The following is a 12,555-nucleotide window of genomic DNA, read 5'->3' on the forward strand; positions in this document are numbered from 1 at the left end:
CATTTTCTGTTTTTTAGAGCCCTTCAACATCTGCCAGTATCTCTGTAAACATATTAACATTATTACATTTCTATAGTCATTTGCCTCTTTTTCATTAAATGAGTTATGATAAAGAGTTGATAGAAAGTAGTGGCCTTGGCCAGGCGCAGTGGCTCACGCCTGTAATCCCAACACTTTGGGAGGCTGAGGCAGGAGGATCATGAGGTCAAGAGATCAAGACCATCCTGGCCAACATGGTGAAACCCAGTCTCTACTTAAAATACAAAAATTAGCTGGATGTGGTGGCATGTGCCTGTAGTCCCAGCTACGCAGGAGGCTGAGGTAGGAGAATCACTTGAACCTGGGAGGCAGAAGTTGCAGTCAGCCGAGATGGTGCCACTGCACTCCAGCCTGGCAAAAGAGGGAGACTCCATCTCAAAAAACAAAAAGAAAAAGAAAAAAAGAAAGTAGCCATCTTGATTTTTTGTTTGTTTTGAGACGGAGTTTTGCTCTTGTTGCCCAGGCTGGAGTGCAGTGGCGTGATCTCGTCTCACTGCAACCTCCACCTCCCTGGTTTAAGCGATTCTCCAGCCTCAGCCTCGTGAGTAGCTGGGATTACAGGTGCGCACCTCCACGCGCAGCTAATTTTTGTATTTTTAGTAGAGATGGGGTTTCATCATGTTGGCCAGGCCAGTCTTGAACTCCTGACCTCAGGGGATCCGCCTACAGTAGCACTCCAGTACCCACCAATTGCTGCAGATTCCTTCCCTACCTCCTCTGCCCTCCCCCCTTCCCCTTGCTCACTCCTGTGCTGTGCTTCCTGCTCTGATCGCCCCCAACCCCGCTGACCACCGAAATAGGGGAAATGCAAGGACACATCAAGTGGCAAAAATACTAGATTTACAAGAGGAAAGAGGTGCATTGTTCAAAATGGAGATTGCATTGTTGCAGTTTGCAGGCCACACTCACTCGATCTCTCTCCCCCACCAACCAACCCCTTCTTTTCCTCTTTAAAAATTGTGTGCAGTACAGTGTCTCCACTGGGCAGGATAGAAACTTTGGCAAACACATATCCATTGCATTCATTTTTCTCCCCTTGTTTTGCGGTGATTTTCTGGAATGAAAGAAGCCTCTTGTTTTGCAAACCTCTTTGCATTTCTAAGAGGTTTCTTTCAGATTTTTATTGTATATCTATTCCTTAAAAGGGAATTAAGGATTTGGACAGATTGTGGCACACAAACACACACAAAAACATGCCTTTTTTCCCTAGCTGTGGTTTTTAAATTGTGTTAAGGAAACGGATCATTTGGGTTAGTAGGGGAACCTTTTCTGGTCCTGTGTGTTTGTTTTTATTCTTCCAGTGCTAATGGGCCCGTGCAACAGCTGCTGGTAAATGGCTGATTAAAAAGCAAAGCAAAAAGCCAAACAAGACCCAACCAAATTTGGTAATTTATCCAATTCAAAATTGTTTTGGTTAAATCAAAAATAAAAGTACAAGACCGCAGGAACGGGCGTCTGGACTCATTTGATCGCTTTGCCTTGCTTGGGAAATGCAGTTTCGTGTCACCTATTGCAGAAGATGTGTAGTTGATCATCTGGACATAATCGCCGAAGATGAACTTTTGGACCGACTTCTGTCACACAGCGTCAGTATCAGATTTCTTACACAGCCACTTTTACTTTTCACTCTATTTCTGAGGAAAAGGCCCTCCCGAAATCCATAACGAATTTCTCCATGGTAACCCCTCTTCTGTTTTCACACAGAAAAGTTTCTCTAGGCTGGTGTTGAGATACATTTTGTTAAACACCCCCTGCCCCGCGCAAAGGCTGCTTTGTATTAAATACATAGTTGCAATGTACTAAATTGTGAAATTAGCATAACCGAAGCAACAACTGGCAAGACATTTTCTTTATAATTTTGCAAATCTAGATTAAATTAGAATCCGGTTTTAAAAGCATTTAAAAACTAAAGTTTATGAGGAAATATTTGTGAGGAAAAAGGACCCCTTTTTCTTTGAAGTAAGGCATGTCATGTTTTTCTCAGAGAGACTAGGGTAATACAAGTAGTTAAAATGAATTATTTTTTTATTTTTTATGTTTTTTTGAGACGGAGTTTCGCTCTGTCGCCCAGGCTGGAGTGCGGTGGCCAGATTTCAGCTCACTGCAAGCTCCGCCTCCCGGGTTTACGCCATTCTCCTGCCTCAGCCCCCCAAGTAGCTGGGACTCCAGGCGCCTGCCACCGCGCCCGGCTAGGTTTTTGTATTTTTAGTAGAGACGGGGTTTCACCGTGTTAGCCAGGATGGTCTCGATCTCCTGACCTCGTGATCCACCCGTCTCGGCCTCCCAAAATGCTGGGATTACAGGCTTGAGCCACCGCGCCCGGCAAAATTGTATTTTTAAATAAATGCTTAAATACTTACTGAAGAAGTAGGGTAGTATTATATTAAGCCAAATGTAAACCCACGTAGGCTGTCCTAACATAAACTGAAAAAGGTAATTACTTTTGCCCGATGGTCAGAATCTTTGCCAGACTTGTCCTGGGAGGCTGGCTGAAGAATGAAGGGAATGAATCAAGTGTCAGGTATTTATGTCTTATATGTAGAAAGGACTACATGTAAATTCTTGGCAACTTAATTTTAGTACTTTTTTTTTTTTTTTGAGACGGAACCTTGCTGTTGCCTAGGTTGGAGTGCAATGGCAGGATCTTGGCTCACTGCAACCTCCACTTCCTGGGCTCAAGCGATTCTCCTGCCTCAGCCTCTTGAGCAGCTTGGATTACAGGTGCCCACCAGCACGCCTTGCTAATTTTTGTATTTTTAGTAGACATGGGGTTTTGCTATGTTGGCCACACTGGTCTGGAACTCCTGACCTCAAGTGATCTGCCCACCTTGGCCTCCCAAACTGCTGGGATTACAGGCGTGAGCCACCACGCCCAGTCCTTAGATGTGTCTTGTGCTTTGCATGCGTGTGTTAGTAATGGACTTCTTTTGTAAAATAATTTTATTATACTAGAAAAGTGTGTGTATATATATATACACACTTTGTGTGTGTGTGTGTGTGTGTGTGTGTGTGTGTGTGTGTATATATATATATATTTTTTTTTTTTTTGGACAACATCTCTCAGGCTGGAGTGCAGTGGCGCAATTCCAACTCATGGCAACCTCCACCTCCTGGGTCAAGTGATTCTCCTGCTTCAGCCTTCTGAGTAGCTGGGATTACAGGCACCTGCCACCACACCCAGCTAATTTTTGTATTTTTAGTAGAGACGGGGTTTCACCATGTTGGCCAGGCTGGTCTTGAACTCCTAAACTCAGGTGATCCACCCACCTTGGCCCCGCAAAATGCTGGGATTACAGGCGTGAGCCATCACCTAAGGCCAAGTATATTCTTTTGATTTTAAAAATTAAAATAAAATCCAAACCACAATAAGATGCCACTTCACATTCACTAGCATGGGTGTAATTGTTTAAAAAAAATAAAAATAAAAAGTGTTGGAGAGGATTTGGGGAAACCAGAGAAAGTAAAACCATGTAGCACTGTGGAAAATACTTTGGCGGTTAGTCAAAAAGTTCAACTTAGAGCTACTATATGACCTAGTAATTCTATTCATACATATATAGTCAAAGGAATTGCAAACATATAATCATGCAGAAACGTATACACATATGTATGCAGCAGCATTATTCTCAATGACCAAAAGGTGGAAACAACCTCCATGTGCATTAACTGATGAATGGATGACACAAATGTGATTGATCCATATAATGGATGTATTCTTCAGCCTTGAAAGGAAAGAAATTCTGACATGGAGAACCCTTGATGGCATTATGCTAAGCGAAATAAGCCAGTTACCAAAGGAGAAATACTGTGTGATTCCACTCACATGAGGTACTTAGAGTGGTCAGATTCACAGAAACAGAAAGTAGAAGGGTGGTTACTGTGGGCTGGGAGAAGGAGAGAATGGGGAGTTAGTGTTTAATAGGTACAGAGTTTCAATTTGGGAAGATGAAAAAGTTCTGGAGATTTGTTGTAGAACAATGTGAATGTACTTAACACTACTGAATTGTACACTTAAAAATGGTTAAAGATAACCAGGTGTGGTAGCTGATGCCTGCAATCCCAGTACTTTGGGAGGCTGAGGTAGGAGGATCACTTGAGTCCATGAGTTCAAGATCAGCCTGGGCAACATAGCGAAATCCTGTCTCTGCAAACAATGCACAAATTAGCCAGTAGTGTGGTGGTGTGTGCCTGTGGTCCCAGTTACTTATGAGACTGAGGTAGGAGGATCACCTGAGCCTGGGGAGGTTAAGGCTGCAGTGGGCCGTGATCAGACCACTGCACTCCAGCTGGGAAGACAGAGTGAGACCCTGTCTCAAAGAAAAGGTAGGGGGAGGGGGCAGTGATTAGAATTTAAATGTTACGTTATGCCTACTTAACTGTTTGAAGTCACACACAAAAGTCTTATTTAGTGAAATCATGTATTTTATGATTTCATTTATATGAAATGTCCCAAATGGGCAAATTCATAGGAAGTAAATACTTGCCAGGAAATGGGAGAGGAAATGGGGAGTAGGGTCAGTGATTCTGGGGCTTCTTTCTGGGGTGATGAAAATGTTCTGGAATTAAATAGTGGTGATGGCTGTACAGCCTTGTGAATGCTATACTAAAACCCACTAAATTCTGCACTTATTTAAATGGGTGAATTTATGGTATATAAATTACATCTCAATAAAAATTAATTAAAAGGAGTGTTGTGAGGAATTGGGAAAACACACACACATATATATACATATATATACACACACATATATATACACATACATATATGCGCCTTAACCCTAATCAGTTCCCTTTGTCCTTTCTGCAACAAAGTTATACCCAACTGATACTATAAGGTATATAGTCCAGATCTATCTGTATCTCTCTCTCTCTATGTGTGTGTGTGTGTGTGTGTGTGTGTGTGTGTGTGTATATATATATACATACCTTTATCTTTCCAGAAAAATATGCAAAATGGCTTAGTGAATTTTCTTTTTAACACTTCAACTTTTTTTTGGCCAGTCGTGGTGACTCACACCTGTAATCCCAGCACTTTGGGAGGCCGAGGTGGGTGGATCACTGTAACACAGGAATTCAAGACCAGCCTGGGCAACATATTGAGACCCCTTCTTAACAAAAAATACAAAAATTCACCAGGCTTGGTGGCACGTGCCTGTAGTTCCAGCTACTTGAGAAGCTGAGGCAGGAGGATCGCTTGAGCTTGGGAGGCAGAGGTTGCAGTGAGCCGAGATGGCACCACTGCACTCCAGCCTGGGTGAGAGTCAAACCTTGTTTCAAAAAAAAAAAAAAAAAAAAAAAAAAAATCTAGCCTCGCAGTGGCTTCTTCCCGTAATCCCAACCCTTCCGGAGGCTTTTAAGGCAGGAGGATGCCTTGAGCCCAGGAGTTTGAGGCTGCAGTGAGCTATGATTCTGCCATTGTACTCCAGCTTGGGAGACAGAAACAGACCTTGTCACAAATATACATTTTTTTCTTTGCTTTCTTTTTTTTTTTTAAAGACAGGGTCTCACTCTTTCACACTGTCACCCCCCAGGTTGGGGTGTAACGGCTCAACCTCAGCTCACTGCAACCTCCCAGGTTCAAGTGATACTCCCAACTCAGCCTACCAAGTAGATAGGACTACAGGTGCACACCACCACGCCTGGCTAATTTTTGTGTATTTTTTGTAGAGATGGGGGTTTTGTCAGGTTGCCCGAACTCCTGGGCTCAAGCGATCCACCCAGCTCAGCCTCCCAAAGTGCTGGGATTACAGGTGTGAGTCATTGCGCCCGGCCAGTCTTTTCCTTTTACTGTGTCCGTGGTTCAACAGTTTCCTTTTTTCCTCGTTCTCTATGGACTTTCTACTTCATTTGGACTCTGCTTAGATTGGCCTAGTTTTCTCTTTAGTCAAATATTCAGGAAGCAATTTATTAAAATTAAAAATGATCTAACAAGCTTTATTTTTATTATTGTTAAAAATCCTCATTTTGAAGAACACAACCACAAAGTAAAGAATGTTATCATTGATTTAACCAGCAAAAAAAACAATATTTAATAATAACATTTAAAAAACACGGCTCCAGGCCATCTGGATGCCTTAACTTGGGCTCAGCGTTCTAACACTGATGAGGCTTCTTTAGCTTCCTTTGACGCCCTTCTGCGGGATTTAATCTGTTTTGGAAGAAAACACAATTGAGATTATCCATCACAACAACCACTATCTCCAAATCTGTATTCATTCCTTTTATTCATTTTAAGTCTCATCTACCTGAGGAGATAAGTTGTTTGAAGACAGGAATTGTATGCTGTTCAACAGAGCTTTGATTCTTCCACAGTTCAGTCATCCTTGCTATCCTGCGGGGGACTGGTTCTAGGATACCGCCCCCCGACCATGCCAGAATTGGTGGATGCTCAATCCCTTATAATGGTGCAGTATTTGCATATAACCAACACACATCCCCCCAAATACTTTATTTATTTACTTGGAGACAGGATCGTCCTCTGTCACTTAGGCTGGAGTGCAGTGTCACAATCACAGCTAACTGCAGCCTCAACCTCCTGGGCTCCAATGATCCTCCCACCTCAGTCTCTTGGGTAGCTGGGACTACAGGTGCATACGACCACACCTGGCTATTTTTTTTATTTTTATTGAAGACAAGGTCTCACTATGCTGCCCAGGTTGGCCTCCCAAAGTGTTGGGACTACAAGTGTCAGTCACCATGCCTGGTCCCATGTACTTTAGGTCATCACTAATAAAATGTATAGATATTGTACAATGGCAACAGTTGTTATACTGTACTTTCTATTTGTATTTTTATTATTTCTTTTTTCAAATATTCACCTCATCCAGTTGAATCTGAAGATGTGGATCTGCTGATGAAGAGGGCTAACTGTATCTAACTTAGGGTCTTGCATGCAGCTGACACTTAATGCATTTTATTGACTGTTTTAGCTAACATTCAATGGACAATTCCTAATAAAAAACTCTTAAAAGTATGAAAAAAAAGGAAACCTGCTCTAAAGTGGCAGGAAAACCAGCCTGGGCAACATAGCGAGACCTTGTGTCTACAGAAAAAGTTTTAACATTTCACTGCCTGCCTGTAGTCCCAGTCACTCTGGAAGCTGAGGCAGGAGGATCCCCTAAGCCCAGGAGTTTGAGGTTACAGTGAGCTAGATCACTCCATTGCTCTCCAGTCTGGGTGACAACAAGGCCCTGACAAAGAAAAAAAGAGAAAGGAAAGGAAGGAAAGAGTGTAAGTGTTTAAAAGGCAGAGGCAAAACTATCATTATTTGCATATAAAATAATAAATGTTAGCCAAAGAAGCCTAAGAGAATCAACTAAGATTTTACTGGAAGCAATGTGAGAATTCAGTACGGTGACTAGAAACAAAATCAAGAGAGCAGCACACAAAAGTCAAATACTTGTCAGATGTACCACCAATAACTAATTAGAAAATGGAAGTAAGTCCCATTTACAATGGCAATACAAATGTATGAAGTATTTAGGAAGAAAAATACAAAGATCTGTTATGTAACAAAAGACGTGTAAGATCTGTATGATGGAAACCCTAAAACTCTTCTGAAAGACATTAACAAGAAATGAATAAATGACATGAAATACCACGTTCCCAGAATGTTGTACAGATGTCAATTCTCAAATTAATCTACAAATTTAAGGTAATCCTATTCAAATCCCAAGATAGTTTTTGGTGGTAGCTATTTTTAAGACAGGGTCTCGCTCTGTTGTCCAGGCTAGAGTGCGGTGGTATGACCACAGCTCACTTCATCCTCAACCTCCCAGGCTCAAACAATCCTCCCACTTCAGCCTCTGAAGTCTCTCATATGGTGTCCAAGAAATGGGGACAAATCTCACAAAGGGACTAGGCTCAGGAGGGCTGGAATATTCAGGGAAGGTGTTTTTTTTGTTTTGTTTTGTTTTTGTTATTGAGGCAGAGTCTCGCTTTGTCACCAAAGCTCGAGTGCAGTGGCCCGATCTTGGCTCACTGCATGCTCTGCCTCCCAGGTTCACGCCATTCTCCTGCCTCAGCCTCACGAGTAGCTGGGACTACATGCGCCTGCCACCACACACAGCTAATTTTTTGTGTTTTTAGTAGAGACAGGGTTTCACTGTGTTAGCCAGGATGGTCTCGATCTCCTGAATTCATGATCCGCCGCCTCAGCCTCTGAAAGTGCTGGGATTACAAGCGTGAGCCACCGCGCCTGGCCTATTCAGGGAAGGTTTCAAGCAGAAAGATGAACTTGAGTTGGCTTTGGAGAGATTCATGGGACTCCCACAGGCAGAGTGAAATAAGGGCATTTTAGATGGACAAATGCACAGACAAGAGCAGAAATGCGGATGGTGTGACTGGGGTATGGTGAGGGGCTGATCTGGCTGGAATGGAGGGCTGCCACAATAATGGAAATGGTAAATGAGGCAAATAAGGTTGGATTGGGAGCATGGCGTCAAGGTTGCCAGCTTATTAAATCACTCTTCCAATATGCTAGCAGTGGCCTCTTGGGAAAAGTAATACATCATGTAATCGAACAAAAGGCAAACAGAGGCAAGCTCCAGGAATGGGCACTGTGAACAGGACTCGCCCCAGAGTAGCCAGATGTAGGCTTTAGACATGTTAATGCAGGTTGAGCATCTCTGATCCGAGGGGGAATGTCTCACATGGTGTCCAAGAAATGGTGACACATCTCACAGAGGGCCGAGGCTCAGGAGGGCTGCAGTATGAGACATTCCCCCTCCCCTGTGAACTTAAAAATGTGGCCAACAATTTTTTTTTTAAATGGCTACTCTGTAGTGCTTTAACTGGACCTATTTAGACAATGCCTTACACACTGGAAAAGGATGATACTGTGTGAATCTAATAAGTCTACAAGACAATAGTTCTATTGGCTGTCTCCTTCCTCTCCAGGGTGATGACAACTTCGTGAGGGTGGAGATTATACGTCTCTCATCGTTTCAGCAACAAGGAAATAAATTAGTGGCAGAGTAAGGGGTGACTTGGTGAGTACATCTAATTGTTGACATCGTTTTACGTGGGAGAAATTTTGCTATTATATCAACTTCTTAAAATAGTCTAGTGGGATTAACTTGGTTTCATTTCACAGAGACCTCCTGGAAATGAGGATCCTTTAAAATCCTGGAATATATACTGCAGTAAAAGAACAAAGTATACCTCAGCCTTAAAGGACTGAAAAAGAATGTCAAGTAGCAGCAGGTGGGGAAGTGGCTTTGGTTTTCAGTTTGTGAGCTCTGAATCCACAAAAAGACAGGACTGCATTCTGAAAACCTGAATTACTGTCCTTACCTCAATGAGACAAAAAATTATAACCACAATTGTTAGTATTACAGTCACAGATACTGCCAAGATGATTTTGTAGTCAAAAGCATATCCTGGAAAGTCTTTCATGAGCTAAAAAAAAAAAAAAAAAAAAAAAGGAAAGAACAATTAAAAAAAAAAAGAAAGAGAATGGAAGCTAACTTCTCAAAACCCCAGTATTTCAGGTGAGTAGCTTACAGGTTGTCTTTTTTTTTTTTTGAGACAGAGTCTCACTCTGTCACCCAGGCTGGAGTGCAGTGGTGTGATCACGGTTCACTACAGACTCCACTTCCCTGGGTTCAGGTGATCCTCCCACCTCAGCCTCTCGAGTAGCTGGGACTACAGGCATGTGTCATCACCCCAGCTAATTTTTTTTTATTTTTGTGGAGACAGGGTTTCACTATGTTGGCCAAGCTGGTCTCAAACTCCTGACCTCAAGTGATCCACCCACCTCGGCCTCCCAAAGTGCTGGGATTACAGGCATGAGCCACCCCACCTCACCTATAGTTCATCTTGTGTACTAATCTATTTCACTCTCTAAATGAGCAAAATGGGAGATCACAGTCATGGCCAAACTTACATGGCCAAGACAAGCTATGGCCTGGGAATTCCAGGTTCTCTGGTGTGGGCACTTTCCTGGCATACACTAAATGATGGGAAATCTGGGTCTCATGTTTCTGTGTGGTCCTCACCTCGCTCGACTTCTGCTCTTTCTGTTCACTCCGGGTTTCCATGCTCTCATTAATATAGTTCTCAGTTTTCCATTGGTCCGTATCCCATTCTGCCTTGGACGCCTTTACTTTCTTCTGCTCACTAAGAAGCTTCATCAGGAGGCCTGTCCTGGAGATGAGCTTGGCACAGGTCAGTTGTACATGGGTGTCAGAGCAGTCCATCTTTAAGGTCCGGATAACATGAGAAATAAACCTTCTCACATCCTCGGTGGGGATGAGGGATCGTAGCTGCTCGGTTAGCTGAATTTCAAACTGATCACCTGGGGATGAGAGCAATGGATAATTGAAGCTTTTGGGCTCGGGGGACAGGTCAGTGCCCACGTTGTTGTATTCCCATTGTGTTGGATCGGTTTGTTTAACAGGTGGCCCTAAGTTGAACGCAATCCCAGCAGAATCTGCCTCAGGAGGAGGATTGTAGTTTGTGTTTTCAGAGATGGTGCCTTCTGGCATAGTAGTGGTTTCCATAAAAATGTTTTCTTCGAAGGCATTTCTTGCAGTTGTGTCTTTTACCTTCGTGTTCTCTGTAACACGTTCTTCAAATAGTTTAGGAAAAGGATTTTCCTTAGGACTCAGGTCTACTAAAGGCAAAAAAGCCCTTTGTGAAGGGGAATTTATGAGGCTGTTCGCTGCAGAGAATGGCGGCCTGTTTGCAAGCATCAGTCTATTGAGATAACTTTTCTTTCTCAAATTTTGACTCTTTTTGGCCTTGGGTGTTCTGTGGGCCACACGGGAGCGAGTTTTATGAGAGCGGTAGTTTTTTCTGGAATGTACGATTGGTCTAGCAGCCTTTGTATTCTTAACTCTAGCCTCTGCATTTTCTAAAATTAAAATACTGTAGTTTGAGTCATTTGATCTGTCTCTGACCTGAGGTTGGGCTTTTGCAGGGGTGGAAGCAGAAGGCTCGCCCATGGAGAAGGGTTTCAGCACAGAGGAGACTGCCGCCTTACGCTCTTGGGTGAATGAAGGCTTCATGTAGATGGCATTTCCTGCTAACTTCTCGGGCCCCTGCTCTATGTGAGGCTGTTCCAGCTCCCCTGGGACTGGGCTCCTGAGCCTTTTTTCTTGGGCAGCGTTCTCCACAAATGCCTGTGCACCCTCCTCCCTCCTGGTGCTCTGCTTTCCCACCTCTTTGAAGTGCCTTTTCTGGATGCTCCTTGGGCCCGTGAGGACTCTGTTCACTCTCTGCAGGTTTTTGCCTACACTTTGAATCTTTATCAGGCTCTTTTTCTGTGGTTGGATACTTTCTGATTTCTTTTCAAATATTTGGCGTTTCAATTTCTTACCTAGAAGGCTGGTCTGCATAAGCATGGCAGTTTTTTCTTCCCTTTTAACTTCATCGATTTTTTCTTGTGTTTCTGCATGTAACACATTTTCTAGCAAATACAGCTTTCTCAATTTATTTTCATAACTTGAGTTGTTGGATGCAGGTTGAAGAGAGGGGCCCTTTGTATTGTTTTCCAAAATACTCAGGGGCCTATCTCCATCTTGCACATTAGAAAAGAGTAGTTTCATGAATGGTAACAACATTGATTCCGCATCTAGATTTCCTGCTGAGAAATAAGGCAAGATGTAACTTAGTGCACTGATAACCTCACTCTCGTCATTGGTGTCTAGCTGCTCACTCCCAAAGCCTGACAAGTTGATGCCACTGCTGTCTGAGGGCACCTCCGGCTCAACAGTCAGCTCAGTGCTCGTGTGCTCCTTCCGGGCCTGTAACACCTTCATGAACGCTCCTTCTGGATTCCCTATGGATGCTTCTTCATCTGTGAAAAAAGAAGAGACTGCTTTGATCATGAAAGATGATGGGACGGCATGCATCAGTCCACAGCTGTATGCCCCAGTCACACGGAGTAGGAGTCAGCAAACATTCGAGTGCCATTCAGAGCAGAAACATACACCCAATCCTAAACCTATGAAATGGCAACAAAAGGAGGAAAAAACATCTTTTGAAAACATGGCCACCTACTTGGAACATTCCATAGTGTGACACACAGTAAGTCTGCTTAGGATTATTCTGTTGATCCCCAGGGGCCAGTTGCCCAGTGCTCAGTCAAAGCTCAAGGTGGAAGACAAGTGCTACCATGAAGACCTGATGAGCTGGCCTCTCTGCAGACTGCTCCGTACCCTGTGCTGTCCTGCCTCAGATGCAGAGAGAGCACAAGGCTCCCTCTCTCCTTGTCCTCGGTGTACCTGTATTCTCGCTACCATCACAGCTGAATGCAATGAAAGGCAGTCCTCTGAGAGGAGCAGGGTGGAGATGCTAAAGTGGAGGATCCCTCCCATTGCTGATAGATCCTCATCTGGCATACGCGCCACCCACCCACCCCATTCTCTGCTCCCACATACTGTAGCCCCATCACAAAAGACGTGACATGGAAAAAACTGTGTCCACCTTAATTCTTTTCTTAAATTTGGGCAGGGATTCAGGGTGTAGGTTAAGAGATTTTTAATTTGCCAGATTGTAGGCTTATGTTGTTGA

The 12,555-nt window shown here is 43.4% G+C and overlaps 1 protein-coding gene across 3 annotated transcripts in view; it reads right to left on the reverse strand.

Annotated features, from left to right (window-relative positions):
• Positions 1-5,957: 5,957 nt before the first annotated feature.
• LOC115894774 (leucine-rich repeat-containing protein 37A3-like) overlaps positions 5,958-12,555 on the reverse strand; it is a 33,631-nt gene continuing 27,033 nt past the window's right edge. For 2 of the 3 annotated variants that reach the window (XM_030923014.1, XM_030923013.1), the window contains exons 9-11: positions 10,038-11,839; positions 9,334-9,438; positions 6,044-6,187 (exon numbers count right to left, since the gene is read on the reverse strand). In XM_030923014.1, the coding sequence (XP_030778874.1) occupies positions 6,125-6,187; positions 9,334-9,438; positions 10,038-11,839 (1,970 nt within the window). In that variant the 3' untranslated portion in view covers positions 6,044-6,124. Of the gene's footprint in view, positions 9,439-10,037; positions 11,840-12,555 lie in introns of all 3 variants that reach the window. The other variant, XM_030923012.1, reaches the window with a different exon arrangement.

Source organism: Rhinopithecus roxellana, chromosome 19, assembly GCF_007565055.1.
Source record: "Rhinopithecus roxellana isolate Shanxi Qingling chromosome 19, ASM756505v1, whole genome shotgun sequence".
Classification (NCBI taxonomy): domain Eukaryota; kingdom Metazoa; phylum Chordata; class Mammalia; order Primates; family Cercopithecidae; genus Rhinopithecus; species Rhinopithecus roxellana.